The sequence below is a fragment of the Coloeus monedula genome (assembly GCF_965178545.1).
Source record: "Coloeus monedula genome assembly, chromosome: 10".
Lineage (NCBI taxonomy): Eukaryota > Metazoa > Chordata > Aves > Passeriformes > Corvidae > Coloeus > Coloeus monedula.
This window is the reverse complement of record NC_138790.1, coordinates 24,996,560-25,024,482: the sequence shown is the minus strand read 5'-3', so window position 1 is coordinate 25,024,482 and position 27,923 is coordinate 24,996,560. Positions and strand designations below refer to the sequence as shown.

The 27,923-nt window shown below is 49.6% G+C and overlaps 1 protein-coding gene across 1 annotated transcript in view; it reads left to right on the top strand.

Annotated features, from left to right (window-relative positions):
• Positions 1-2,026: 2,026 nt before the first annotated feature.
• IQCJ (IQ motif containing J) overlaps positions 2,027-27,923 on the top strand; it is a gene marked incomplete at both ends in the record, with an annotated part of 38,177 nt that continues 12,280 nt past the window's right edge. The window contains 4 exons of the mRNA XM_082288272.1: positions 2,027-2,035; positions 16,970-17,034; positions 17,869-17,949; positions 20,665-20,836. Coding sequence (XP_082144398.1) covers positions 2,027-2,035; positions 16,970-17,034; positions 17,869-17,949; positions 20,665-20,836 — 327 coding nt within the window. The remainder of the gene's footprint in view (positions 2,036-16,969; positions 17,035-17,868; positions 17,950-20,664; positions 20,837-27,923) is intronic.

The following is a 27,923-nucleotide window of genomic DNA, read 5'->3' as shown; positions in this document are numbered from 1 at the left end:
CGGGGCTGGAGCTGAGCCTGGCGAGGAACCACCTGTGGGAGCATCGCTGGTGTTAAGGACAGCTCTGCTTCCAAATATCCCAAATATTTTGCTTTTGTCACGAGCTCCTCGGCCTTCCCGGGATTGCTGTGGCACTGAGGAATTCCTGTTTGTCTGCTCCCGTGTGATTCCCTTCCCACTGAGGGCTCATTTCCCCACGGGAGGGGAACCAGCACCGAAAGCCCCTCCGGTGATTCAGCTTTGCCTGACTCCTCGTTTTCTTCGTGGGCTGAAGGAAACCCAGCCCAGACCTGCAGGAATCCCCTTCCCAGTTTGGAAAGCTGGAATTGTTTGGAGCTCTGTTTACAGGGACTGAACTCGTAACCTCGTTTTCAATAAATAATTACACAATATAAGCAAATAACGATGGAGTAAAAGAGGCTGAATTCACTCATTCGCTGCCAGTTTAAGCCACGCTCTGTGGAGTTTTTTGGGATTTTTTAATCCCTTTTCATGCCAAAAAAGTGTTGATTTACAAATTTTTCCTGAGCTGACATTCCCTTTGCATAGAGGGCTGGAAAATATCCGAACACATCCCTGAGCCCTGCTGGAGCTGGGGTTCAGGAGGAAGCCCCGAAATTCAATATATCTAAATTATTTATCTTATTAAATTACATTATTACATGTCTTTAAACTATTTTATTTTATATTTTAAAACTAAATCTATTTTAAAATATTAAATATATATTCCCTACCAGCATTTAAAACCCCCAAATTTTTGCATTTGCTATAAATTCAGATTTAAACACTTTCCAAGTGATCCTGGTTGTTTTTCTGAGCCTTACAGAGCCTTTTGGCCTATGAAAAGTTGGCAATTATTATTATTTGGGATTATTATTCATTTTCCTTTTATTGCCTGCCAAAGCAGAAACCTTTGCACAAGTTCAGGCTCAGAGCACTTTCACCACGTGCTTGAAATCATCGGAATCACCTCTGGAAAATGGATTTTTGGCAACGCTGGGAAAAACCCCCTAAGGGATTTGTTGGTGTGCCTGAGGAGCATCATCAACCCCAGAGAAGCCTCTTGGATGCAGATTTGGGATTGGAGTTGTGCATAATAAAATTCCCACCGAGGAGCTGATGGAATGGCCTGGCTGGGGTTTATGCTGGCACCTGGGTCTGTTCATAGAAAATAGGAAATAAAATAGAGAAATCAAAAGAAAGATAGGAAACACAATCTAGAAAATAGAATAGATAAAATATAGACTATCTAAAACGGAATCTGTAAAATATAGATTCTATAAAATATAGAATATCTAAAATACAGAATATATAAAATATAGATCTATAAAATAGAAAATCTAAAATACAGAATCTATAAAATATAGAATATCTAAAATAGAATCTGTAAAATATAGGTTCTATAAAATATAGAATATCTAAAATAGAATCCTGTAAAATAGAGAATATATAAAATAGAGAATATATAAAATATAGAATATATAAAATACAGAATATATAAAATACAGAATATATAGAATATCTAAAATATAGACTCTATAAATTAGGGTCTGCAAAATATAGAATATCTAAAATAGAATCTATAAAATACAGAATCCATAAAATAGAATCTCTGACAGGGACTGTCTGGCTGATGCGTTTCTGCGTGTGCTGCACACACCCACCCCGCCATTCCCTCTCGGACCCAGCGTCGTTCCTCCCTGGATTCCCTAGAAAACGCTCCTTGCCGGCTCCGAACCCGCCCGTAAATCCAAGTTTCGCTCATTCCCATGGCTGCGCGCTCGGGATGACAGCGGATCCATCCCCGCGCTGGAGCCGTGCCAGAAGTTTCCCATCTCGCTGGCTGTGGGCTGCTCGCTCCCGCTCTGGCTCTTCCCATTTTTTCCCCCCTCTCTTTGAGGTTTTCCTGGTGCCTACAGAGTGAGCTCAACTCCGAGGGTTGCAGCTTCCCCGGCTCCTGCCGTTCCACGGGAGCCAGCGCCAGCAGGAGCCGCGTTCCTGCCTCTATTCCCTGGGAAACTTCGCCATGCGGCTGGTAAGGGATTGCATTCCCTAAAGAATGCCCCGAGCTCCCTCTCGGGCAGCCCTGGGATGGAGCAGCTCCCTCGGGAATGGGGAAGGGAAGGGATGCCGGGGCTGTGTGGGACGATGCTCTGCGTGACTCCCCAGCCGGGGATGCGCGGGCAGATTTCCTCGAGGAATCTGGGATCCAGCAGCATTTTTGCCTCGGGGGAAGGAGCCTGGAGCAAACGCGATGCGATTCCTGCCGTGCTGGAAGTTTATTAAGGGAATTTAAGGCTGGGTTCTGTTGTCGGCTCGGGAAGGGGGGGAGCAGCTCCGGGGGATAACAATTCCAAACAGTGCTTGGAAAAGATGCCTGAGGATTCCCAGGGCTCTGCCGAGCGGTGGCCGGGCTCCGCGGCAGAATTTCCCTGGATTCCACAGCCTTTTTTCTTTCGGCTGTGCAATTCCTGGGGGTGGGGGAAACCTGGCTGGGCGTCCTGGGGGGAACGGCCCGCGGCTCTGAGCCTCGGGATTCCGCAGGGATCTCAGCTCCTGGCGATCCGAGCCCTGGAATAGCCGGCGGATCGATGCAGGGCTGCTGGAGCCGAGAGTTCAGCTGGTTGTCAGCACGGAAAAGCTCCCTGTGCTGCCGGCTCGGCGCTGGATCCCGATGAAGTCATCCCGGGAATGTGCGGGGCCAGTGCGGGCTCTGGCGGCGGGCAGAGGGCTCCGATGATTCCTCCGTGCCGGACTGATTGTTTATTTTCGGCGCTCCTGCCGGAGCAGCTGTAGCAGGGCCGGCTGGATTGGGCATCCAGGCTCTCTCCCAGCACGCTGGAGCTGTGCTTCCCTCGGGAGGAGATTCCACAGGGTGGTTCCTTCCATCCCAAACTCCATCCCCCGCGCACAGGGCACAGACAGCCCACGAGGCTTTTCCAAAGCTCATTCCAAGGCTATCGGCCAGGATGTGATGGATGGGAGTGACCGTGGACAGACACCAGAGGGTGGAAATGAAACAGGGAGAGACACTCGGAGGCAACACAGGGAAGTGGGAATGGTTCCTCAGGCATTCCAAGGGCAGGGAGCCGACCCTCGGGCGAGGATCCATCCTGCACATCCCGTTCCTCACTGGAGGAGGAGGCTGAACACGTTGGGATTGATGGATCCTGCACGGCTCCGAGTTCCAGAGTGGGTGGCTGGAAATCAGCAAATATTGGATTCCCGTTTCTCCCACGCTGGGATCAATCCCAGCTTCTCTGTTTTCCAGGACAACTTGTCAGCCAATGGAAACTCACTGGTTAAACTGCACAGGGGAAAAAAGGCTGCATTGGGAATATCTCACTTACCTGGAGCTGAATAAATTTGGATTGCCTTTGCTGGTTCAAGGTTTTCAGCTTCCCAAAAGGCTGGAGAAGCTCCACAGGAGTCTTAGAAATAAAATAAATCCAGAAGAATTTCCATGAGCTGGAGGTGCTGGGATTCACCTCATGCTCCCAGTGCAGCACTGTCAAACCTCTGGAATTGTGTCCAGTTATGCTTTCCTTGAGCATTCCAAAGCACAGACAGAACTGGAATCCTTTCCCTGCTTTAAATCCCTTAAAACTCGGATTTTCTGTCACTTGAGGCTCCTGCAGGTTCCTGCTCAGGCCGTCTGGGGACTCCTGGAATCGCAATAAAACCAGGGAGACTCTTTCTGTGCCCAAAGGCTAAGGCCTGCCTTTGTGTGCAAAAGCCTGCTCCGACCTGAAAGACAGGGAGGAGATCAAATGCCAGGGAATGTTGGTACTTCCAGCAATTTCCCTGGATGCCCAAGAAAACACGGGAAGAAATGACAAACTGGTTGGGATGAGCCCTCTGAAGGGAAAGGTTTCCTGTTTTCAGGGGAGCCGTGGCTCTCAGTGCCCTGATTCCAGCTGGGAAAACTCAGCAAAGCCAATATTCTGCATTTCCTACAGCTGGGAAACCTGATTGCAGCATCCTGGAGCAGCGGGATGCAGGTGGGCAGGAGAAGTGGGACACCTCCAGGTGTTGTCCCAGATTTCTGTGCTGTCCCCTGACCACAGGGGCCGGGACCTGAGTTCAAACTCACTTGTTTACAACAGGCTGGAGAGTAAATACAGTAAATACAGTAAATACAGTGAATACAGTAAAATCAGCCAGAGGAAACATGGAAATATCTCCTGGAACAAGGATCTTGTCTAGGGTTTAACTGGAGTTTGGGCAGCTCTGCTCGTCCTGAATTTTCAGCAGGATCTTGATGTGGGGATATTTCCATTTAGCAAGGTCAGAGCCTTTGAAGGGTCTAAAAAGTGGTTTTGAGGAAAAAATGGTGCTGGGAGAACATCCATGAGGAAAAGAAATGCTCAGCTCTTCTCCTCTGTGAGATCTGGAGACTGAGCTGGGACAATCCCACATTTAAGGGGATGTCAAGGGGGTGGAAACAGAGCTGGTCCCAGACTGGAAACAGGAAAACTGAGGGAAAATGGGAATTTGAGAACCAACCTGACACTGAGCTGGGCCAGTGATCCTGACTGCATGATCCAGGCTGAGCTGCTGGGAACAAAGCAGAGAGGAGCTCCCATCCCTTGGGAATGGGTGATGATTTCCCAGGCAGTTCTGATGGATTTAGGAACACCTGGAAGGGAGAGGCTTCAAAGTGCAGGTGGAGATGGGGTTTGACCTCATGGCAGTCAGTCCCCCCCGGGTCAGGAGGGCTCAGAGGAGCCAGTCCCTGGTGCTGAAAGTGAAACATCTGTCATTCCATAAATGGGAAAGGATCAGGAATATAAACCACTCCGCCATGTGAAACTCCAGCTTTCAAAGATGGGAATTACCTGGAATTATTTCTTGGAGTAGACAGGGATCTGATGAATGAGGTGCTAAAGGTGATCATGCTGAATATAGGGAATTTTTCCTGTTGGAGGGGCTTTTTTTGCCATGGGAAATGGTTTTTTATGGTTATTTTGATGCAAAATAAACCCTTCAGGGAGCCAAAGGAAGTTTTACTCCTTGAGCCCTGAAAAAAAGCTGTGCCAAGCTCTGTGCCCAAATATCTCCAGCACATCTTGGACTAGGGACTGGCTTCCTTCTTCTTTAATTGAAAAAAAAATCTCTATTCCTGTTCCGTGGCAGGAGAAATTCCTGGTGGACCTCGGAGTTCTTTCCAGACTCCAACGAGGTGTTTAAGTGGGGCTGTTAAACGGGAAGTGTTTCAAACACCCATAAAATGTGGGTGTTTAATGGGACTGTTGATGCAATTCCAGCATCAGCGATGCTGGGTGGCCAATTTTTGGTTGTGGGAATTACAAGGCATTCCCATAGGCAGGACAGCTTTTCCATAAGAATGTTTTGAGGAGCTCCTTAGGGAAAGGTGGATCAATCTGCAAGAAGCTGAAAGACACCTTGAATTTTCTAAGGAATAAACCCAGACCCTTTTGTAGGGTTTTTTCTGTACTAGCTTTGTTTAAGGAATAGAAACACCTTTGTACAATGCTGCAATACAAAAAAGATGGAATTTCCTGCATTTTACAGCTCTGCTCACTCTGAGAATGATCGGGAGTGAGGGAAATCCTTTTGGAGTGACCTTTTCCCCTCCGTTCCCACAAATCCCACCCTACATCGATCCGTGATAACGAATCCTGGCTCGGGCGTGTTAATTAAGAGCACCCTGTTTATCCTTGATGAGCATGAAGCCCATCAGGGCCTGCCCCCATCTCCTGCAGCCGCTCCTCACATTTCCTGGCACGGATTTTCCCATCCATTCCCGTGGCACCGGGGGCAGCTGGGCTTGATCTTCCTCCTGCCATCCTGGGCGGGTTTGGCTCCCTTGGTTCCCGAAGGCTGCACATCCACATCCCGATATCCAGGCAGGGAATTCGTTTGCACGCCGTGGATGGCTCAGCCACCCCTCAGCTGCTGGCATTTTGTCCCTGCTTTGGAATATTATTTCCATGTATTAAAAAGCAGTTGGAGAAGGCTCAGCTTGGTGCCTCTGAAAACAACGGAGAGCAGCTGCTTTCGGAAAGGCACAGACGAGGGTCTTTTATTAATAATTAATTTCCTGGTAATCCTGTGAATTCCTTCAATTATCAAGTATTTAAAGTGGGTTTTGTGTGCTAATAACTGAATGAATGAGAAGCGTGGGGCGTTTCTCCAGGTGCCGGAATTTCAGGCTGATTTTAAATCCTCTCCCGTCTTGTTCTCCCTCTCCACAAAACATCCCAAGCTTTTATCCTATCCCTTTCCCTCTTTCCATGAGGAATCCGATGATTCCTGATGGTGCCTGATGGGAGTTTTCCATCGGATGGTGACGTTGTTGTGGTGGTCATCGATCAGAATCCTGATGGAAAATGTCCACTTGCAAAGGGGGAGGTGCCGAAGGAATCTGGGAATGCTGGTGGGGTTTAAGCTCAGCCTAAAGGGGGGAAGGTGTCTGTGTAAGCCCCTCTCAGGTCTATTTTAGGTCAGCGTTTCAGCAGCTGCTTTGTGTCAGACTCCTCATCCCAAAGTTCTCCCAAAACTGGGATCAGCCTAAAAATAAAGACCCAAACTGGGTGAAATTAAAATTAAACCAGAGTGTTCAAACTGCGATACATCCCAGCAAAACGAGCCTGAATTATCCATTTACAGCTGCCCATGGAAAATGATCCTTATAATTCATGGTGGGCACAAAGCACAACTCATTGTAAAGGGATTGTGACTTGGGGCAAACCCATCTTCCATGGAAAAAGGGAAAGCGAGGGAATCTCCCCCTTAGCACAGGGAACAGCAGCAAATGGATGTCACTGGAGCAGGGAATTTCATGGTGCTGTGCAAATTAAAAGCTCCTTTCTCCTCAGGTTTAGGATTTGAAGGAAGGATCCTGAGCGTTGTAATTAAAAGTGGAGCAGAGGCCTGAGGGTGATGGATGGGATGATTTTTCCGGGGTTTTTCCCTGGCAGAAAGTCGATGGGAATTCACCATCGGGACAGAGCAAACACATCCACGCTGGGCTGGGGGAGGGAGTTGCACTGGGAGCAGCCTGTGAATATTCCAGTGCAAATTTTCATTGAAAATAAGGCCTTAATTGTGGGAATTTCACAGTCACTTCATGAGGGCATGGTTGTGCTCCCTCCCTGGGGATGGAGTGGCCTCAGGCTTGTGGGGCCTGTCACAACCCCACAAATAACAGAATTAAGGAACTCAGCAGGTGACATTCCTAAACACGAGTTCTGACAGCGGAAATGGGGCTCAGGGAGCCCAAAGCAGCAGCAGAATGAACGCTCCTCTGACGGGGAGAGAGGGCTGCAAACGCTTGGTGCAGAAATTAGAAGGCATTAATTGACATGTAAGAGGCAGAAATGTTTGAAGACATCGGCTTGCTCGGAGTGCTGACAGACAAAACCAGCCCTTTTGGAGTTTATTGCTGTTTTCAGCCTCCCAGCTGGCTGCAGACTGTAGGGTTTGGGTCCATTGTGGCTCTCCTGGTGCCAAATGAACAAAGGAATGCTCAGTCTTGGCCAGCCCCAGTGCAGTGCACGTGCCAAGGATGGGAACAGCTCTGCTGTGCCACCAAATTGCTGGAAGCAAGGCAAGATGTGGGGAATGTGTGTGTTTTAGTTGGATTATTTTGGGATTCAGGCTCCTGTTCTGGGGCTGTCAGAGGGATCTGTTTGCATTCCGTGTTTGCCAGCACATTTCTGCTCTGAGTCTTTCACCTCTCAGTTGTTCCCGGGGAATATTTCGGGGCAGAAATTCGTGTTTGGTCTAAAGTGGAGCCTCTGGAAGGGGAATAATCCATGTTTGGCAGGAGGCTCCTGTTTGGAGGGGTTGCATGGACACAGGTGTCAGATCAGTGAGTGCTGTGGATCCCGAAGAGGTGATTCCTGCTCTCAGCCTGGCTTCTGGGATGGGGAGGTCAGGAAAAAAGAGATTCACTTGGACCATGGATTTGTTTCAACCTTCTTGGAACACCCCCAAGGTTGTATTTGTCCTTGTGGGAAAACCCCACTGTGTCACCAGGAACTCTCCTTGACCTTCTCACTCTGGAGCAGCCAGTGAGCTGCTGGAGTTCCCTGGAATGGTGCTGTTTGGGGCCCATTCCACTGGGAATTATTATTTCCACGAGGAAATATTTCTAATTTCAGCCCTTCCCCCTGCCCTGTGCCGTGGCTGAGCCTGGGTTTTCCAGAGACACCTGCAACTCCCGGGCACTGCCCAGCCCTGGCTGTGAGGAGCTGGAAATCAAAGCCCGCGGTGTGTTGTGCTGTAATTTATGCCAGGAAGCAGATTTAAATTATGCAAATTGCTGTCTGCACTGGATCTGCCATCTGGAAAAAGTTCTGCGTGCAAAAATCTGTCGGGGCAAGGCGAGGGACGAGGGATCATTGGGAAGGGAGGAGAGCTGATGGAATAAAAACAAGCTGCTGCTGGAAAATTGATTCCCGTGCTCCAGCCCAGTGGCAAAGCTGCTGTTCCACAGGAGCCAGATCAACATAGTAGGGATAAAATAATTGTTTAAAGCTGCTTTGCAGCTGGAAGAATTCCTTGTTATCCAGGAGAGATAAAATGCAGGTTAGGAGGGAAAGGAGGAGCCCAAGGGAAGGGTGGCACTTCCAGAGCTGGAGGTGGGCAGGGGTCAGCGATGAAAGGGAGGAGCTGACAGAGGAGACGTGGCCTGGAAATTCTGGGGCACAGGATAATCCTGGAGCCATCCGATGTGGAATATTCCTGTAATAAATGGGAATTGGACAGGTTGAAGGATGAAGGATTTGCTGCCTCTCTAGTGATGGATATCAGGGAAAGGTTCTTCCCCCAGAGGGTGCTGGGCAGTGCCCAGGCTCCCCAGGGAATGGGCAGGGCCCCGAGGCTGCCAGAGCTCCAGGAGCATTGGGAAGGTGCTGCCAGGGATGCCCAGGGTGGGATTTGGGGTGTCTGTGCAGGGCAAGGGGCTGGGCTGGGTGATCCTTGGGGCTCAGGAGATCCCAGGATTCTTTATGATCTGTCAGAGCAGACTTGTGTGACTCCTTCTCTCCCAGAGCCAGAGCTTCTGTGACAGGAGGAATGGATACCTTGGAGTTGCATCACCTCCTGGGATGAGTTTTCTGGGCAATCCCTCCCTTTATGAGCAGGAATTGCCTTCCCTTGTGTCCCCAGGATGTCCCCAGGTAAAACTCTGCAGAGCCCTCTCCAGAAATCAGCGCTGGTGGGGTCAAGGACTTGTGGAACTCCTTGGAAAGGCAGAGGTTGCTTCTTGACACCCTCACACACAGAAAGCCTCTTGGCTTTCCAGTGCCCACCCAGCCCTTTCTGCGCCCCTGGGTTCGGGGCAGCAGCGGCGCCGTGTCCTCGTCAGCAGAGCAGTGATTACAGAAAGCTCAGCCAGACCTTGTCCTCTGCTCCTGCAGAGGATCCTGAGCACGGTGACGGGGCTGTGGAGAGGCCCCTCGCTGCCTGCACTCCCGTTAACTCCACAGGCACGGCGCTAATTTGGAAAAACAACAGTCGGAGGCTGCCGGGGATGCTCCGTAAAAACCCTGCCAGCGCCTGCTGCAGTGCAGACGGGAAACAAATGGTTCCCATTTAAACTTGGCACGCTGTAACCCCGCTGAGCTGACTTCCCAGGATAAACTGCTGCCGTGGAATTGCATTCCCCCAAGCAGCACGAGGCCCTGTTTAAAAAGCACCACACGACCTCGAGTGTTCCTAATTACTTGTGTGATGAAGGGAGAAACACTTCAGGGCTGGTTTATTTTTGCTCACCATCCTCATCGCTATGCTGGGAGTGCTTTGCCTCTTTCCAGTGAGCTGTTCTGGTCGATGGGATATTGGGAAGGAATTTTTCCCTGGGAGGGTGGGGAGGGGCTGGGATGGAAGTCCCAGAGCAGCTGTGGCTGCCCCTGGATCCCTGGAAGTGTCCCAGGCCAGACTGGACAGAGCTTGGAGCAGCCTGGGACAGTGGGAGATGTCCTGGATGGAACTGGATGGGCCTTAGGATCCATTCCAACCCAAAAAATCCCGGGATTCTCCAGCAGGAGAGCTTGGCTCTCAGGAGTTCCTTGGACTGGCATGGCACAGCTTTGTAGTCCTGGTGCCTTGGAGATTTTTCTTGGCTTCGTCTGTCCATAGAAATGGATTTTCCAACAATAAAGTGCTCACTGAACCAAGGACCCACTAGGTTTTTCTGGGCTTAATCCCTAAATTTAGGGCTGGTGTTTTGTGGGGGTTTTAATGCTTTACCTGGGGTGGGGAATCACGTGCTTCAAATTCCCCCATCCCACAGCTCTATGTCCCACCGGAGAGCCTGGCACAGGGACGGAAGGGATGGAACTCCTCCCCATGGCAGGAACACGCCCAGAGCACCCAGCAGCCAAAGCGTCTCTGCACCACTCGCAGCACTGAGCGCTGCCCGGCTCGCAGACATCACAGAGCATCACCCCCAACCTCTCCTTCCCACGGCCAAAGCTGAATTCCCTGGAAAGCCTTTCCTGTGGGAGCCGTGATGTGACCTTTACCAGCTCCAGCAGTCCCTGACAGCGGGAGCAGGAGAACACCCAGCACCAACATTTGTATTTCTTTAAGCCTGAGCTCCACACCGTGACAGGTCCCTCCCGTGAATGCTGCAGCTGCCAGAGGTCCAAGCCCAGCGTTAAAGCGGCATCTCCAACAGAACATTTCCAGAACATTTCCTTCCAGCTCCCCCTCACCCCTCCACACACACAGAATCCACAGGGATGCGACTCCTCGTGCCCGTTTGACCTTTTCTGCAGCTTTTCAGTGGATAAAGTTCGCTCCCGTGGCCTCGGCGCAGCTCGGCAGTGGTTGTGTGTTGTTTCAGTGGTGTTCCTGACATTCCTGTAGCATCAAACCTGGCAAAAATGGGGTGCTTCACTCCCAGGCTCGGCCATGAAAGTTCTTTGGTGTCACGGTGAACTTTGAAAATGAAAAGGTGTTCTAAAAGCAGCTGGGAAAGAAGAGATTTAATCAGCGAGACTCTGCCGCGGGGGAGCCCAAGGGCTCTGCCTTGCTTTTGGATGGCAGGAAAGTTCAAAGCCCTGGTGAATGGAGTTTCTGTCCTTTCTGCCCCTTGGATGGAGGGAGGATCCAGGCATTCCAAAGGAAGGGTTTTGCTGTTGCTCTTTCTGATGCTTGAATTCGGTTTTGGTCTTGGAAACCCAAAGCAGAGGCTCCTTCACAGCAGAGACTGCAGGAGAGCAGTGAGGGAAGGGGGATTCTCGTCACATCTGGGGGCCCTTTGGAGCTGAATAATTATGCAGCATTTTGGTTTCGTTTGGAGACAGGTCCTGGAAGGGGAACAAAGCTGGGGAAGGGTCTGGAGAGTAAATCCTGGGAGGAGCAGCTGGGAAAGGGGCTCAGCCTGGAGCAAAGGAGGCTCAGGGGGGACCTTGTGGCTCTGCACAAGTCCCTGACAGGAGGGGGCAGCCGGGGGGGTCGGGCTCTGCTGGCAGGGAACAGGGACAGGAGGAGAGGGAACGGCCTCAGGCTGGGCCAGGGCAGGCTCAGGGTGGGCATCAGCAGGAATTTCCCCATGGAAAGGGAGCTCAGGCCTTGGCAGGAGCTGCCCAGGGAGGTTTGGAGTCAAAGGGACACCTGGAGGTGGCACTCAGGGCTCTGGGCTGGGGACAAGGCCGGGATCAGTCACAGGTTGGACTCAATGGTCCCGGAGGTCTCTCCCAACCTCAGTGATCCTGGGATTCTATTCTGTGGCTATAAAAGATGGATATGGAGCTCCAGAGCAAGGCTGAGCCATTATTTTTCATTGGACCTAAGTGAGGGCCAGCCCTGCTGATCCTACCCTTGAAGCTGATGCAGTTCCACCCCCCTGCCATGGCCAGCGCCTCCTTTCATTATCCCAGGTTGTGTTTGTGAACGCTGGGATTTAATTTGGCTTTTTGTCTGATCTTGTGATGTCTGGGAGTTGAGACCTTTAATTTCCTGTCCTGGTGGATGTACCTTGGCAACGCTCCCGGGGATGTGTCTGCAGGAAACCAGGACTGAGAAAAGGCCCCTTCCCTCTGGAAAGATGCACCAAAAACCAGGCAGGGCAGAATGAGCAACCCAGCCAAGCCAGTATCACTTAATGCAGTTCATTGTGAGCTGACCCCATCTGACTGAGTTAACTGAGGATGCTGCAGTTCCTGGGGTCTCCTGCACATTTCCCAGCAAGGAAATTCAGTGGAGCAGGACCAGCTGCTGCAGAAAACCAGGATTTTGGCTCTGTGATTGAAGAATCCAACTTCCCTGGGAAGGCTCAGCTGGGATTATTTGCTCTTAGGCTCTCAGCTGAGCAGCAGCAAGAGCAGTTTTCTCTCTCAGGAACTCGTTAAAAAACTTGAAATAGGTTTATTTTGGTCAGAATGGGGACTCCCACAGAGCCAGGAGGGGTTTAATCATAATTTTATTATTATTTTATCCATATTTACATAAATGAGTGGCCCCGTGGCAGGTTTCACTCGGAGCGTATTCCAGAAAAATAAGAGTTGAGGCTGGGAGCTGTGTGGCTGCCTGGGTAGAAAAGCTGGGAGGAATCAAAGCTTTCCCAGCTTTTCAGGATGGAGCAGCCACTGAAATCAGAAGGAAGAAAAACTGGATGAGGTGTGGAACGAGTTCTCCTGGCAGCTCCTGTGAGCTGAGGAGCAGGATTAGGGAGAGCTGGAGATTTTAGTCTGATTCACTCCTCCTGCCTCTCGTTCTTCAGAGCAGCGACTGCAAATTCCAAACCAAAGTGCTCCAGAGACAATTCCATTTCCACAGCCCCTTAAACATGGGGATATTTCTTTACTAGCTGAACATTAACGAGGCTGATGGGAATGTGGGTGGTTTGTGGCTGAGCTCAGGGAGATTAATGGGATCTCCATTAGTGCCATGCCTGGGGTGATCTCTGGAAATAAAGCCCCACCAAACTATTTTTTCCCAAAGTGCTGTTGAAAAATATCCAGGAGTTTATCTGGAATTCAGAAATCCAGCTCTGCCCCAACATCCCTGCGCTGAAGCCACAATTCCATGGATTTTCCATAGAAGTAGCCCCAGCAATGCTTATCCAGGAGTTGTCTGGGGAGCAAACTCACAGTGTCAGAACAAGACCAATCCCCCTCTGTGTTTTCCCTAACAAAAGGGAAGAACACTAAATAATTAACGTCAACAAATGAAAACTAATTTGCCAGTTTTTAATTTTTCCCCCATTGAGTGATCCCTGTTAATGAATAATTTACCAGGCAGAGATGAATATGAAATGAAAGGATTTCTCTGGGGTCTGCTGTGTTCTCTGAACATCTGAGCTGACTGTTTGGATATCCAGATATATATATTTTTTTTTTAAAGGGTAAAAAATAACCCCAGAGAAAACAGCATTCAGCAGCAACCAGGCAGGAATAAAAAGAGCTGCAGCCTCCAGAGGCTTTCCCATTTCCTTCTAGACCCGAGATCATTTGTCTGAGGCTGGTTTTGAATTATTCATACCAAGTGTAGCTCTTTGCTTTCCCACACTGAATGTGACCAGGTTCCATCTCAGGCTTTCCTGTGCTGCTTCTTCTGTTTGCATTTCGGGTTTTCCTGGGACGCCTTTTGATGCCTCAGGAGGCCACCTAAAACCAGAGACGAGACAGGAGTAAAGGGAGGTATTTATTTGAAAGGCCTTCAAAGGTACCCCTGGGGAGCCAGAAGCTATTGCCAGGATGGACCCCAAGATGGACAACAGGTCACGAGTTCCTCACCCTTTGATAGGTTTGGTTCATTTGCATATCAGGGTTAATTCTCCAATTAAAGCTTCAGTTTAATGATGTGATTTCCCCAAGCTTGCTCCCCTTTAGAGGCTTTTGGTTTATACTTTTTGGGCCTAGAACAGTCTGGGTGTCCTTGGAGAGCAGGACCAGAGAGGCTTTGTGACGTCTGCCCAGCATGAGAGAGCAGAAATTAACAGGCTACAAGAAACTTCAGAGTTACACACCAGGCAGTAAAGAATTTGAAAAATATAAAAGTTAAAACCCAAGGCATCAGCTTTATCCCAAGGCTCTGCTGGGTGCTGGGGGATTCTGTCATCAAACACTCAGAACCTGCCCTGTGCCCAATGCCCAGCGCTTCCCACAGCACATGAGGCAGCTGTGGGAATGAGAATGGGATAACTGAGGAGCTGGGAAACCTTGGGAATGGTGCCGTGGCTGTGCTTTGACTTTGGAGTGCCACCTCCAAGGGAAAAGTGCTTGTTTTTTTAGCTCTGTTGATTTTAAGGGTCTTGTGCATCCCAGTGCCTGTGTCAGATTAACAGGAGCATCCCAGTCTGGGGAAGCGTCCGGGAAGTGTCCCTGTCCTTGGCAGGGGATGGAATGAGCTGGGATTTAAGGTCCTTCCCACCAAACCAGTCTGGAATTCCATGGCATGACACTGCCCCCAGTGTCCATGGGATGTGGAGATGCTGCTCACGTTGGAGGCTGGTGGGGCATGGAACACCAAGGAGGCCTTGGAGCACACACTGAAGTTCATCCCAATCCTGGATCTGTTTTCCCAGCCCTGGATCTATTTTCCCAATCCTGGATCTATTTTCCCAATCCTATTTAACACAACTAAACCCAAGCAGGTTTTGAGTGGCAGCTGAAGCAGGAGCCATCCCGATGTTTGTCTGTGAGGAGCCATCCCGACGTTTGTGAGGAGCCATCCTGATGTTTGTGAGGAGCCATTCCGATGTTTTTTTGTGAGGAGCCATCCTGATGTTTGTTTGTGAGGAGCCATCCCGATGTTTGTGAGGAGCCATCCTGATGTTTGTTTGTGAGGAGCCATCCCGGTGTTTGTCTGTGAGGAGCCATCCCGATGTTTGTGAGGAGCCATCCCGATGTTTGCTTGTGAGGAGCCATCCTGGTGTTTCCCTGCTCCAGGTGGAAGCAGCACTGCCCACATGGGATGCGGTTGCCAAGCAACGCCCTCGATTAAAAACATCTTCGGAGCCATCGCAGCGTCTGGGAGAGGAGATTTCACTCCTCGGGAGCTCCGGAGCCTCCTCCTCTCCATCTGTGCTCGCTTCACCTGGAAAGCTTGGCAGGGATTTTTCTCTCTCCGGTGCTCTGATTTGTGCACGTGCCCAGATTCCCGGGATCACTGAGGCTGGAAAAGCCCTCCAGGATCACCGAATCCCACCAGTGACCGATCCCCACCTTGGCACTGAGGGACACATGCAGGAATTTGGCTTGAAAGGAGCTTAAAGCCCATCCAGTTCCACGGGCAGGGACACCTCCCACTGTCCCAGGCTGTTCCAAGCCCCAATGTCCAGCCTGGCCTGGTGCTGTGGCCGAGGATAAACCCATGTGGAAAGGCCAGGCCAGGCCGGGCCCATCCTCCCTGGCAGCCCAATCCACACATTCCCATCCTCACCCATCACCTGGAGCTGATGGATGCCTCTGCCTCCCCTCCCTGGCACAGGAATGCCCGTCCTGCCCAGGGATGGGCAATCCCAGGAGTGTTGGAGGATCCTGGCATTAAACCCTGGAGGTTTATCTGAGGAAAGGCCCTTGCTGTGATGTTGGGGACAGAGCAGTGTGGCAGATACTCCCATACCCTTTCCCAAAAGCAATTCCTTTGCTTATATTCCAAACCCACAGTGCTTGGCCTAAACGGGGCTTCGAAGAGTGTAGAAAATAATAGAGAAATCATATTTCCTCATTGACAGGGAGGTTATTTTTTACAGGAACCTTCTGGTTCCCAAACTAGTTCATCCCTCTTTTGTGAAAATTACAGTCGGTCCCCCGTGCTGGAAAGCTGAAAATTGGATTAATGGATTTCCTCTCAGTTTTCAAACACTCCTCTGTTGTTGTCACTAGAACTAACAGGCTCAGGAGCTATAACAGGAGCTTCCTGCTTTTTCTGGTGAAAACCCCTCCCCTGGGAATTCAGAAATGGATCTGTCATGTGAGATTTCCCCTCCCTTCCATGCTGGAATTCACCCTGCCTGCGTTACCATCTCCTCGTGTTCCTCTCCAAAGTAATCCAGACTCCAGAGTGTTGTGCAATTAAAGCAATAAAAAATGAGGAAATACAAAATTAACAAAGCCCAGGATGCTGGGTACCCTCAGGCTGAAAAATAATTAACGGATAAACGGAAGGAGTGTGAAGAAGACACTTTGGGTTGCTCTGAGTGTGCTCCTCAAGCTTTCCTGGCTTTTTTTCCCTCAGTGTCTCCGTGTCTCGAGCTGCCCAATCCCTGTCTGTGTCTGTATCCCACTGGATGAGGGAAGAGAAAAGCTCAGGAAGTTTTCCACTGTGGTTGTGTTATATCCAGGCCCAGAGAGGTGCTGTAACTCATCCTGGATTCCGGCAGCAGCACGGAGCCCTTCCAGTTTAATTCCCTGGAGCTGCAGCTGGGTCGCTGTGGGCAGGATGTGGAGCTGGGGGTGGCCCAGCACCATCCTGGCTGTCCCTGTGCCCGCAGTGCCCCTGCAGCACCCAACCCCTTTTCCACGGGCACAGCAGCACGCGCAGCTCCATCCATCCCGTGGCGAGGAGCACCGGCCAGTGTTCCACGGTTAATGACGCCCAGCTGCAATTAGGATCGATTTCCTGTCTCCTCCTCTTCCCAGTGATGCAAACTTTGCCGGGCCCCTTCCAGAGCTGCTTCTTGTCCCTTTTATCCCGGCTTTCAGAGGTGCTGCCCAGTGACGTTTCATTCGGAATGGTCAAAAATGTCACAGCCGATTTTGGCTTTTGCTTTTTTGTTCTCTGCTCAGCCCTCATCCCGGGGCTCATGGAAAATGATGCTCTGATATTTCCTTCCAAGCTCGTGCTGGATTATCAATAAAATATTGGTTTCTCTGTCACTATTTCAGATTTCTAAGTTTAAAATCTCATAGGTGGCACTTGGTGGATTGTTTTGTTTCAGGGTTGACTCAAAACTTGCTTTGTTTGGAGGTTGAGAGGGGATCTCCAATGTCATCCAAGGGCTTTCCCATAAAAATAATGAATTTTTTTCTCTCTCTCCTTGCAGGAAGAGCTCAGGAGGCTCCAGCACACCCTGGAACAGGTCAATGGTGGCAAAGGCTCGCTCCAAAGGTAAATGTGCCTTTCCCAAAGTGTCTCGCCCATGATAAAGTGAAATGGGTTTTTTAAGGACTGAAACCTTTGCTGAGGGATCCTCTTTGTCCCGGACAATATTCCCAGTTTTGCCTGTCTCCCTTAAACAATTCCCAGCTGTAGATACAGGAGGGTGATTTCTGACAGTGATGTCATTGAGTGCCCAGTGAAGTCTCAAAATCACTCCACAGGTTGGGGTCTGATGTCCCGAATTTCCCTGCCACAAGCTGCCATGCAACCCCTGCTGCTGCTCCCGTCCCAGGCAGCACTCCCAGGTGCTGGATTTGGATATTCCAGCATTTTCACTTTGTTTTCTCCAAGCGATCAGTTCCCAGCAGCAGATCCTCAGCCATCATTTATTACAAAGAATTCATTCTTCACCCCCCACGTGGCTTTTGCTGCTGTACCTCATTTGCTGCCAGCATTCCCATTGTTCCTTTCCGTTTCCCTCTCCAGCTTTCCCAGCGTGGTGCAGGGATGGAAGTTAATTCAGCAGGAATATCTGTTCGATTCACCAGTGGGGTTTTATTTCATTTACAGCAGCTCCTTTGCTGGCCGTGCCTGTCCCTGCAGCCACGGCAGCTGGGAGGTTAAAACAGGGATTCAGGCAGCTTCTCACTGGAAAACTGGATCCAAATTCCCATTTTTTGATGGATGCTGGACACAGTGGTCCAGATAACTTCCTCCAAAGACAGCAACACCTTCTGATCAGCAGCTCTTGTTTGTTCTTGTCCCGATTCCGGAATTAATTCCCAGGACTGCAGGAATGTCAGGCTGGGACATGACAAACTCATTTCCTTTCCTCTCCCGTAGCCACCAGCTCACCATGGATGAAGAAAATAATATCCAGGAATATCCTCTCAACCTCCAGCCCCTGGAATCCAAAGTGAAAATGTGAGTAAGGAAAAGTGCTGGCTCTGCCTTGGAATGCAGCTGAGGGTGCCCAATTCCTGAGCTGCAGGATCCACGCTGGATCCATCCCGGATTTCTGTGTAACTGGATGAAAGAGCTTCAGTTAGCAAATTGATTGAGTTCTCTGTGTTTAAGCACGTGGAGCTGAGAAAATGGGGATTGTTCAGCCTGGAAAAGGAGAAGGCTCCAGGGTCATCGAATTGTGGCCTTCCAGGGCCTAAAGGGGCTGCAGGAGAGCTGCAGAGGGACTGGGGACAAGGCATGGAGGGACAGGACACAGGGAATGGCTTCCCAGTGCCAGAGGGCAGGGATGGATGGGAGATTGGGAAGGAATTGTTCCCTGGGAGAGCGGGGAGGGGCTGGGCTGGAATTCCCAGAGCAGCTGTGGCTGCCCCTGGATCCCTGGCAGTGTCCAAGGCCAGGCTGGATGGGGTTTGGAGCAGCCTGGGACAGTGGAAGGTGTCCCTGCCCATGGCAGGGGTGGCACTGGATGGGCTTTAAGTTCCCTTCCCTTCCCTTCCCTTCCCTTCCCTTCCCTTCCCTTCCCTTCCCTTCCCTTCCCTTCCCTTCCCTTCCCTTCCCTTCCCTTCCCTTCCCTTCCCTTCCCTTCCCTTCCCTTCCCTTCCCTTCCCTTCCCTTCCCTTCCCTTCCCTTCCCTTCCCTTCCCTTCCATTCCCTTCCCTTCCCTTCCCTTCCCTTCCCGGGATGAACATTCCCTTTGAACCAAGTTTCCAATGGTAAACATCAGTTTTGCACCAGTTTTGGCATCTCCTGTGTGTAACTAAAGGAATATTTGGGAATCTGTTGGATTTCCCGTGTGTGCAGAGAAGCCAGGGAAGGGAAGGGCAGCCCAGAGCCTTTTCCCTGGTGCTTTTCCCACCCAGCATCAGTTTCCCAGGGACCCCGTGGATGGAGCAGCCCTGGGGGTGCAGGGGCTGGAGACGGGAGCAGAATTCCTGCTCTGGGGGTGCAGCCCAGCCCCGCGGCACGGGAAAAGCGGGATTTCCTCGGGAAGCCGGGCAGCTGCCGGCACTCAGCAAGGCACACGCTGACACCTGGCTGCACCGACGGGAAGGGAGCGGTGCGCATCCCGGGGCGCCGGGAATCAGCTCCCGAACTTCCAAATGCCACCGAATCACGGAATCACGGAGCGGTTCGGGTTGGAAGGGACCTTTAGAGACCTTTCAGTGCAGCCCTGAGCAGGGATAGCCTCAATTAGGGCAGCCTGGCAGCCTGGTTTTGGGTGGTTTTAGGGATGGGGCGTCTCCCACCTCGCCACCCTCACGGAAAAAAATCCTTCCTCCTATCCTAAGTCGAGCCTCTTTTGGAATTAAAGAATAATTTTAATTTTTGCTGTACATTACACGACGTGGAGTTCCCCCTAGGGTCAGTTATTCTAAAAGTCTTGACTTGGGATAATTAAAACTTCCCCACGTATTTATCAGAGTCCAGGATTCCTTTTGCAGCCTCTCCCATCGTGGATCCTCCAGCCCTGGAGCAGGAATCGCCTCCATCCAGCAAGCACTCCCTCACTTTCAGGCCATTAAAATATTAATGCATATTAAAATATTAAAAGGACACAAAGTTTCCAATTAAAACCCAGGGTCTTTTCAGCTTTTAGTCACGCAAAGAAAAGCCAGATGAAAGAATCCATTTTCGGGGAGCTTGCTAGCAGGGTAATTACTACTGAAGCTCAGTCTATTCTGCAGCTTTAAAATAGAAATTCTTGTAAATATAAATCTGTGAATATAAATATATAAATGCAAATCTGTAAATACTGCTCATCCCAGTGAATAAACCCTCAATAGCTTAAAAATCCTACAAGGAACTCTTCCTACAGAGAAGCTGTGGATGCTGGAGTTGTTCCAGGCCAGGCTGGATGGGGGCTGGAGTAACCTGGGATAGTGGAATGTCCCTGCCCATGGCAGGGGGTGGAACAAGATGATATTTTCCAACCTAAACCATTCTGGGATTCCATAACTCCACAACACTGATCTGGCTCTCAAATTCCAATTGTGTGTCAATGATAATCTGGAATGTGCTATGAATATAAAGCATCGAGGGTTGTGAATTCCTTTAAATGCACAGATGTGTGTTTTTATTTTGATTGCAGGGTGTCAAATCGGTCTCAAACCACAATCACTTCCGTCGGTTTTGGGATAGGTTTTGACTCTGAGTAAGGTGTTTCAGTGGAGCTGTCCCTGCCCATGGAAGCAGATGATCGTCCAAGTCCTTTCCAACCCAAACCACTCTGGGATTCCATAATTCCATGACCCTGCTCTGGCTCTTCCCTTCCAGCTGCACCTGGTCTTAATCCGAAGTGTGCTATAAGTACAAAACACTGAAGGTTCCGAAGTCCTTTAAATGCACCAATGTGTATTTTTATTTTGATTGCAAGGTGCCGAATCGTTCTCAAACCAAAATCACTTCCGTCTGTTTTGGGATTGGGTTGGACTCTGAGTAACGTGGAAGGAGTTTGGAACCAGATGATCTTTAAGGTCCTTTTCAACCCAAACCACTCCAGGATTCCCTGACCCTCTTTAACAAACCGCCCCAGATTACCCCAGTCGTGCCTTACACAAACCCTACAGAGGTGCTTCCGCGTGCTCCCTATGCAGAGAGGAAACCTGAAACGGGACCCCCCCAACCCCAGTGCTTTCAGTCAGGGGTCTGGACTGAAATCCTTTGTTCCCTCAGCATCCAGCGAGCATGGCGTGAGCACCTGCAGCGCCAGGACCTGTCCCCACCCCCGGAGCCGCGGGACAAGCGCAGCCCGTCCCCAGTGTCCCCAGCGTCCTCCACGTCGCCGGCCTCGGGCAAGATGAGCAGGTCCGTCAGCATGAACACCTTCTCCGACAGCAGCACCCCCGTGAGTCCGGCTGGAATCCCTCCCTTTTTCCTTTCCTGGCTGCCTTTCTGGGATTTGGGACAAGTGCGAGCTCAGTTGTGGGTTCAATGGGTTGATAACGGCTTAAAAAGGGATTTTTAGGTGTCTCAAATGACCTTCAGGCAGAGGTGCCTCTTGTCGCCTCACCAGGATGTGCCACTGTGGGTATCAGACCTGGATTTCAGCAGATTTTGGAGGTGTTCTTGCTGGAAAAAGGTGCTTCCAGGTGGTCTTGTGTTCTCCTGTGTGTTTAGAATATTGTGTTCCCAAAAAATCCCAAATTGTGGTGCTTTTCCGGCAAAGAAAGGTGGTTTCTTGGTTGGTTTTTGGTTTTATTTTGTTGGGGGGTTTGTCGGTTGATTTTTATATTTGCTGGAAGCTGATTTAGGGGTTCAAAATTAAATTTGATTTTGGAATAAATATTCCACCGTGACCAGTGGCTGGAGGCTGCATTTGTCTTTTTAAAGTGACCCCAAACAAACCCCTAATGCAGATGCCATTTTTGGAACACAGACAATTCTGTGACTGCCTCTGAATTGGGATTATTAGGTCAATAAGCAAATACAGAACCCGGGAACGTTGTTTTCAACTTTGTCACAGAAGACGAGATTTGAGGGAATTACAGACCGGAGTGCATGGAATAACTCAGGAATTCCAGGAGCAGGAAGTGCGGTGCTGCCTGGTGCAGGAGGTGTCTCCCTGCTCCTGAGGAGGGAACAGGTTGGTTGGGTCCTCACTGTCAGTGGCTGTTGCCGCTCACAGGACAGCATTTGGTGGCTTCTGAATCCCTACAAAAATTCGGGAGTCGTTGTTAGTGGGCTGGATTAATTTAATTCTGCCTTGAGTTGCAAAGTTGGAGCGATTTTCATCATGTAAAGCCCAGGGTACTGATCCAACAGAGCTTTTCCATGCTAAAAACTCTGATCTTGGAGTTCTGGGGATAATTTGACTCTTTTCCAGTGTTGATCCAGGCCCAAAGGGAAGCTGTTCCCAGCAGGTTTATTGTGGGATGCGATGCCTGACAGTTTAATAAAATATCCCTGAGGGCAGTGGTTTGTTTTTAGTTGGGAGCTGGAGAGCAGGAGGATAAAGTGGGCTGGAATATCGGGTTGGACACTGAAGTTTCACGGATTAAAGGGGTTTGGTGCCTTTAAAGAGAGGAATCAATGGGATGGAAATGTTTATCTGCCACTGGAATCAGCTTCCACCAGAGGTCCCTCGTGCCCTGCGCAGGGACACTCCCGGGTGCTCCAGAGCTTTCCAGCACTAATCTCGGTTGGAAAATGACAATTTTGGAGTGTTTGGGAGTTCAGTAAGGGCAGCTGGGAGTTCTGTGTTTGTGGGAAAATGAAGCTTGGATACTGGGGTCGGGATTTAATTTGTGTTAATGCGGCGCCCACTCATCCCACTTCCACGTGCAAAGGAAAAGGGGAATATTTCCTTACACGTCCTGGTGCTTAGCCTGTTAATAACCCTCGGGAAAACAGGGAATTTTTCTGGTGGCTGAGACATAAAACAGGCGCAAAATAAAGCAGGGCACAAAACAAAGCGCTGGAAGTCCCCTGTCAGAGGCAGAGAAGGAATAAAAAAACAATCGGAAATTCACACTCAGAGAGGATGAAGTGAACCCCAAAATATTTCATGAGTTGATAAAATCCAGAAATTCTCTGGTCAGTATTTTGAAGGTAAATTTAGGAGGATGAAGATCTGTGAACATTCACACAGAGGTTTCATCTCTTTTTGCAATAAATTGATTTTCCCTGGGAAAGGGACACCAAACTGTCTGAGCTGCACGGATTGGAGTCTCCTGATTTCACCCAGAATTCCCATGTTAGGAACATCCCACCTGACACGAAAATAGGTCCCCTTTTCTTGCCACTTGGCTTTCTTTGTCCAGTCCTAGAGACACTCTCCCAACTCTGTTTTAAGACACGAATTTGTGCTCAGTTGCTGTTCCCAAGGCTCCTGGATGTTTCCTACCCTCCAAATCCAAGAACCTCCAGGCAGATCAGCTTATCAGGGAATGGATCCTGCTGTCCCTTTTTCAGCAGATCAATCATCCCTGACATGGGGAGAGAGCGATGGCTCCACCTCCCAGTGTTTGTGGGATGGAAGTGGGGTTCCCCTGGGCCTCCCCCTGGAGAGGACTGACGGAACGGGCGGGATGTCGGAGCTTGAGGGATGAGATTGGAAATGGAGAATTCTTGTTGGGCTGCTGCTCTGTAGCACAGAAAGGTTTGTGTGTGTGGAGTACAAAGTGGTTTTAACTGTTGGAGAAGATCTGTTATCGATCACTGATCAGAGTATGGCGTGAGGAGCTCTCAGGCTGTAGCTGTGCTGTTGTCACTTGCTTTCATTTTCCTTTTGCACGTTAATTTCTGCTAAAGAAAAAATTAGAAGACAGACAAATAATAGATTTGAACTGATGCTCTTCCTTGTAAATGTTTTCAATTTTGTTACTGTGTAGAAAGGTGCCAAAACCTTCCTTCCTGGATGGGTTTCTGCTTTTTTCCTTCAGAAATCCCAGAGTGGTCCAGGTTGGGAGGGACCTCAAAGGTCACCCAGTCCCACCCCTGCCATGGGCAGGGACACCTCCCACTGTCCCAGGCTGCTCCAACCCAACCTGGCCTTTGACATTTCCAGGGATCCAGGGGCAGCCACAGCTGCTCTGGGAATTCCATCCCAGCCCCTCTCCACCCTCACAGACAGGAATTCCTTCTCAATATCCCATCTAAATTCCAATTCCTTCGGTTTGAAGCCATTCCCTTGTCCGGTCACTCCAGTTCCCAACGAAGAGTGTCTCTTTGTCTCCCTCATTGCCCCACTCAGATCGTGGAAGGTGCTCTGGGCTCTCCACATAAATTTCCTCTCTCCAGGCTGGACAGCCCCAACTTTCCCATCCAGTCTCCACAGGAGAGGTGCTCCAGTCTCCTTATCAACTTCGTGGCCTGCCCTGGACTCGCTCCAACAGTTCCGTGTCCTTCTTACGTTGGGAACACCAGAACGGGGTGCAGCGTTCCAGGCGGGGCCTCGGGCAGCATTCAGTGTCCGGGAGGATGCGCTGTCCCAGCTCCCACCCCGCTGGGCTGCCCGGGAGAGGAGCGGGAGCGCCCCGGGATGCGGTGGCGGTGCTCGGGCGTTCAGCACCGCGGGCAGCGGCGGGGCCGGGGCCGCTCAGCACCGCGGACAGAGGCGCGGTCCTCTCGCTCCTCGGCCGGGACTGGGGGCTCGCTGCCCTTTGATGAGGATCTTTCCCTAACCTTGTCACTCCCGATCTCCCACCCTGGCAAAGCACCTCTTTTCCTCTCCTAAAAATCATTGCGATGCTCATGAGAATGGCACGAACCGAATCCGTAAAATTCCCAGGTTTTGCTGGAGCTAAGTCTCTCCAACAGGGGACTTTCTACCAAGAAATGCTCTTTTTAGAGGTGTAACCACACAAAACCTGCTTTTCCAAACGGGGATGGCTCTTTTCCCACCCTTTCTCCGTTTGTTGATGCCACAGAAATATCCAGTGGGGAAAAGAGCCAGGACTGAACTCCTCTGCTCCTAAACCCCCGTTTGTTTATCATTCCTGCCCTGTGTGGTGCCTTCACAGCTGGGGCTTTTCCCAGTGATTTATGAAGGTTTGGTTCTAAAACCTTAATTCTCTCTGCAGCCTTTGGGTGTTCCTAGGTCTCCCACCTGCAGGAGAATCCTGTTTTTCCACTGTTGTCTGTGACATTCCCAGGGGTGTTTTGCACCTGCAGGGGCGATGGGAAGCTGAGGGGCAGGGAATATCAACGTATGGGAGGCAGTGAAATCCTAACGATCAGCAGGGCATTAATACGGGGAACATTCCCTCTTTCCTGCGAGCCTGGATTCCCAAATCAGCAGCCGAGAGGGAGCCATCTGATAAATATTTACAGTGTGATTTCTATAGAATGTAAAAATGCAAATCTTGCCCTTGAGCAGCGGGGATGGAAACATAATTAAAGATGAGGGAGACAAATCCAGCGCTGAGATGAAAAGGCCCTAATTAGAAATCAAATATTTGATGGTTTGGGGAGAAACATTAACGCTGATGTGGCCGTCAGATAACACTTGGAATGAAGGGAACAGGGGAAAAAATGTTATTTTCAACCCCTCCCATTGGCTTTGGATAATCTCAGCTCTAAACGTGAGCAGGGATTCACAGCACTGTGGCCCAACATGGAATTTATCTCTTAAAGGGATTTTTATGGAGAAATATTTGTGAACATAATCATCCGGAATGATTATCCAAGTTTAACTCTCTTGCAAATATTATCCCATGGGATTTTAACTGCTGGGATACAAAAGGACCCTCTTGAGCCTTTCTGCTGGTGGGAGCAGAACACCAATAATTCCTTCTTTTTTATGTTGTGTGTATTGAAGGTTGAGTATTGATGGGACCACTGATGTCGATTTGAGTCGTTGTGGTTTAGCAGCAGCAAAATCAATCCAGGAATGATCTTGGTTGACGATAAAATGTCTGATAAGACATTTCTGGTGGTGTTTCTATGGGAATATTTGGCTGCTTGAGACACTTGAGAACAGTTTTGTTGAGCTCTGGGGTGGGTTTAGCTCTGTGAAAGTTCAGAAGGAGATGGCCCTGGTGGGTACCAATGAGAGGTCTCAAAAATAGGTTTATTTTAAGTCCCACTTCAGGAAATTTGGCTAAATCCTTCATAACCCCTTTCTAAGCTAATTTGATCTCCAATATCTCGTTTATTCCCACGGCATCACCTTCCTTTTGCAAAGCCAGGCTCCAAAATGAAAATCAGATCAATGGAGGATTTAATGCTTAATTAAGCAGGGGGTGCAGAGCAGATTTGCACCATCACAGAAAGTTCTTGGAGGGTTTCTCTCCAGCCCTGTGACAACACACTGAAAATCCAGAATTTTCTTTGTCCAAGGAACTGCCAGAGGGCAGGGATAGGTGGGATTTTGCGAGGAATTGTTCCCTGTGAGGGTGGGCAGGCCCTGGCACAGGGTGCCCAGAGCAGCTGTGGCTGCCCCTGGATCCCTGGCAGTGCCCAAGGCCAGGCTGGACATTGGGGCTTGGAGCAGCCTGGGACAGTGGGAGGTGTCCTTGGATGTGACAGGGGGTGGAATGGGATGATCTTTGAGGTGCCTTCCAACCCAGACATTCCATGATTCTCCACCCTGTGTCCAGTGAGCTTTGCTGATGGCATTTGCAATCTTTGGGAATGATGACAATGACCTGATCTCTTTAGGCTGGAAAAGATCCCATTTTTAATCCAAAACTCCAAGACCTTTTGTTGTCGCCCTTCCCCAGCACTGCTGATGACAGAGATCCAAGAGGTCAATCCAGAGTCAAATACTGGAGCAGTGCAGGAAATGGGAGTGGGTTTGGAATGGGAAGAGTGGGAATGGTGGTGTGCCCCCAACACGGAATTATTTGAGACTGGGAGATTTCCAACCACAGGTTTCCCACAAGGAATTATCTTCACTGGCTGGAATGAATTATATTTTGGTGTGACCGAAAAAGAGGGGAAAATGTACGAAATTTAAGTAATGGACAATAAAGTCATGATTGGACCAGGAGGAATTCGATGTATAAAATATATTTAATAGAAGCTTCCTGGGATGGAGGGAAAATCCGATGGAAATTGCCCCATCCTGAGCCATTAAATTATTTTAGTGGCTCTATCACCAAAGAAATGTGGCAGCAGCAGCACTTTAATGGGGTCTATTACAGAACAGTGGATCTTCCCAAATATATCCAGATTATCTCCTCCCAAAGGGCAGAGTATTGATTCCTGCTCGTAAAAGGAATTTTCAGAGTAAACACACCGGAAAAGTGCATTTTGGTGGGAATAAATATGATTTGGGCTATTTCACCACTCAGAATTTAAGCAAATAATAACAATAATAATAATTATTCTGGTTTGTGGGAGATTCTGACTCTATTTCAGTCACTCCGTTTTTGGAGGCAATTTTCCACCTGTGAAACGACTTCTTAGGGTCAGATAAAGTTCATTAGGAAGACGTAAATGACATTTTAGGAGGGAAAATGTGCTGAACACTTCTGCCAATGGGATGCATTTAAGGAAAAAGCTGTGTTTTCTTCGGGAATTTCTTCAGTGGAGTGAAAACTTCACGGTGGGGGTAAAAAAAGCCATTTAACTTCAGCAAAGATCCCAAAGCGAGCAGCACAGAAGCGCCCTGGTGGTGGTGGTTCATGTCCCACCTGCTCTGCCCATCCTGGAGCTGAGTCCCACCACAGGTGATGCTTTTGGGAGGAAGGTCGGGAAGCTTTGCTCCTCAAGAACATCTCCTTAAATCCCATTTAACAGAGATTCCCACGTTGGAGTTATTCTGGCCCTCAACAAAACCTGATTAAATCCCGTGTTAATGGAGATTCCAATGTTGGAGTTATTCAGGTCTTCAGATTTTCTCCAAACCCCGTCTCTCACACCAGTAATTTTTGGCAAAGCCACCCTTTTGCAAAGGTCTTTAGGAGATCCAAATCCAGCAGTGAACTTTGGGGTTTATTCCAGATTATTCATTGCTTCCATGATTTGTTTGATTGCATCACTTGGTTTTCCTTTTTTTTAAACTTCTGAGCTCTTTCTCCCTTTCATCTGAAATACCAGCCTCTATGAAACCCAAATTCCCGCAAATTCCCCCAAATTCCCCCAAATTCCTTTGTTCTACCCATGTGACAGTGAATTTTGAAGGGGTTTCCCATTTCTCAGGCTCTTCTCTCCAGTAAGATTCTGTTACCAGCACCAGGATCACCTCACATCCCAGTTGTGTCCTTGTCCCTCGGACTGTGCTTTAAACTCCCCTTCGCTGGTGCCTTCTGAAATTCTGACCTTATTTTGCCCTTCTTTGCCCACACTGAATTCAGTATTTCTCCTCCCGTTGGACAGGGCAGGGAAATGCTGGGAGCTGAGCAGTTCCCACCTGGGAACACCAGAGCCAGAGGTGAACTCTGGAATATTCCTGTGGTTAATTACATTTGACATTTTCCTGCCCTTCTGATAACACCTTCCCCACATCGTGTGTGCACCAGTCCTTCATTATTTGAAAATTTGGGAGC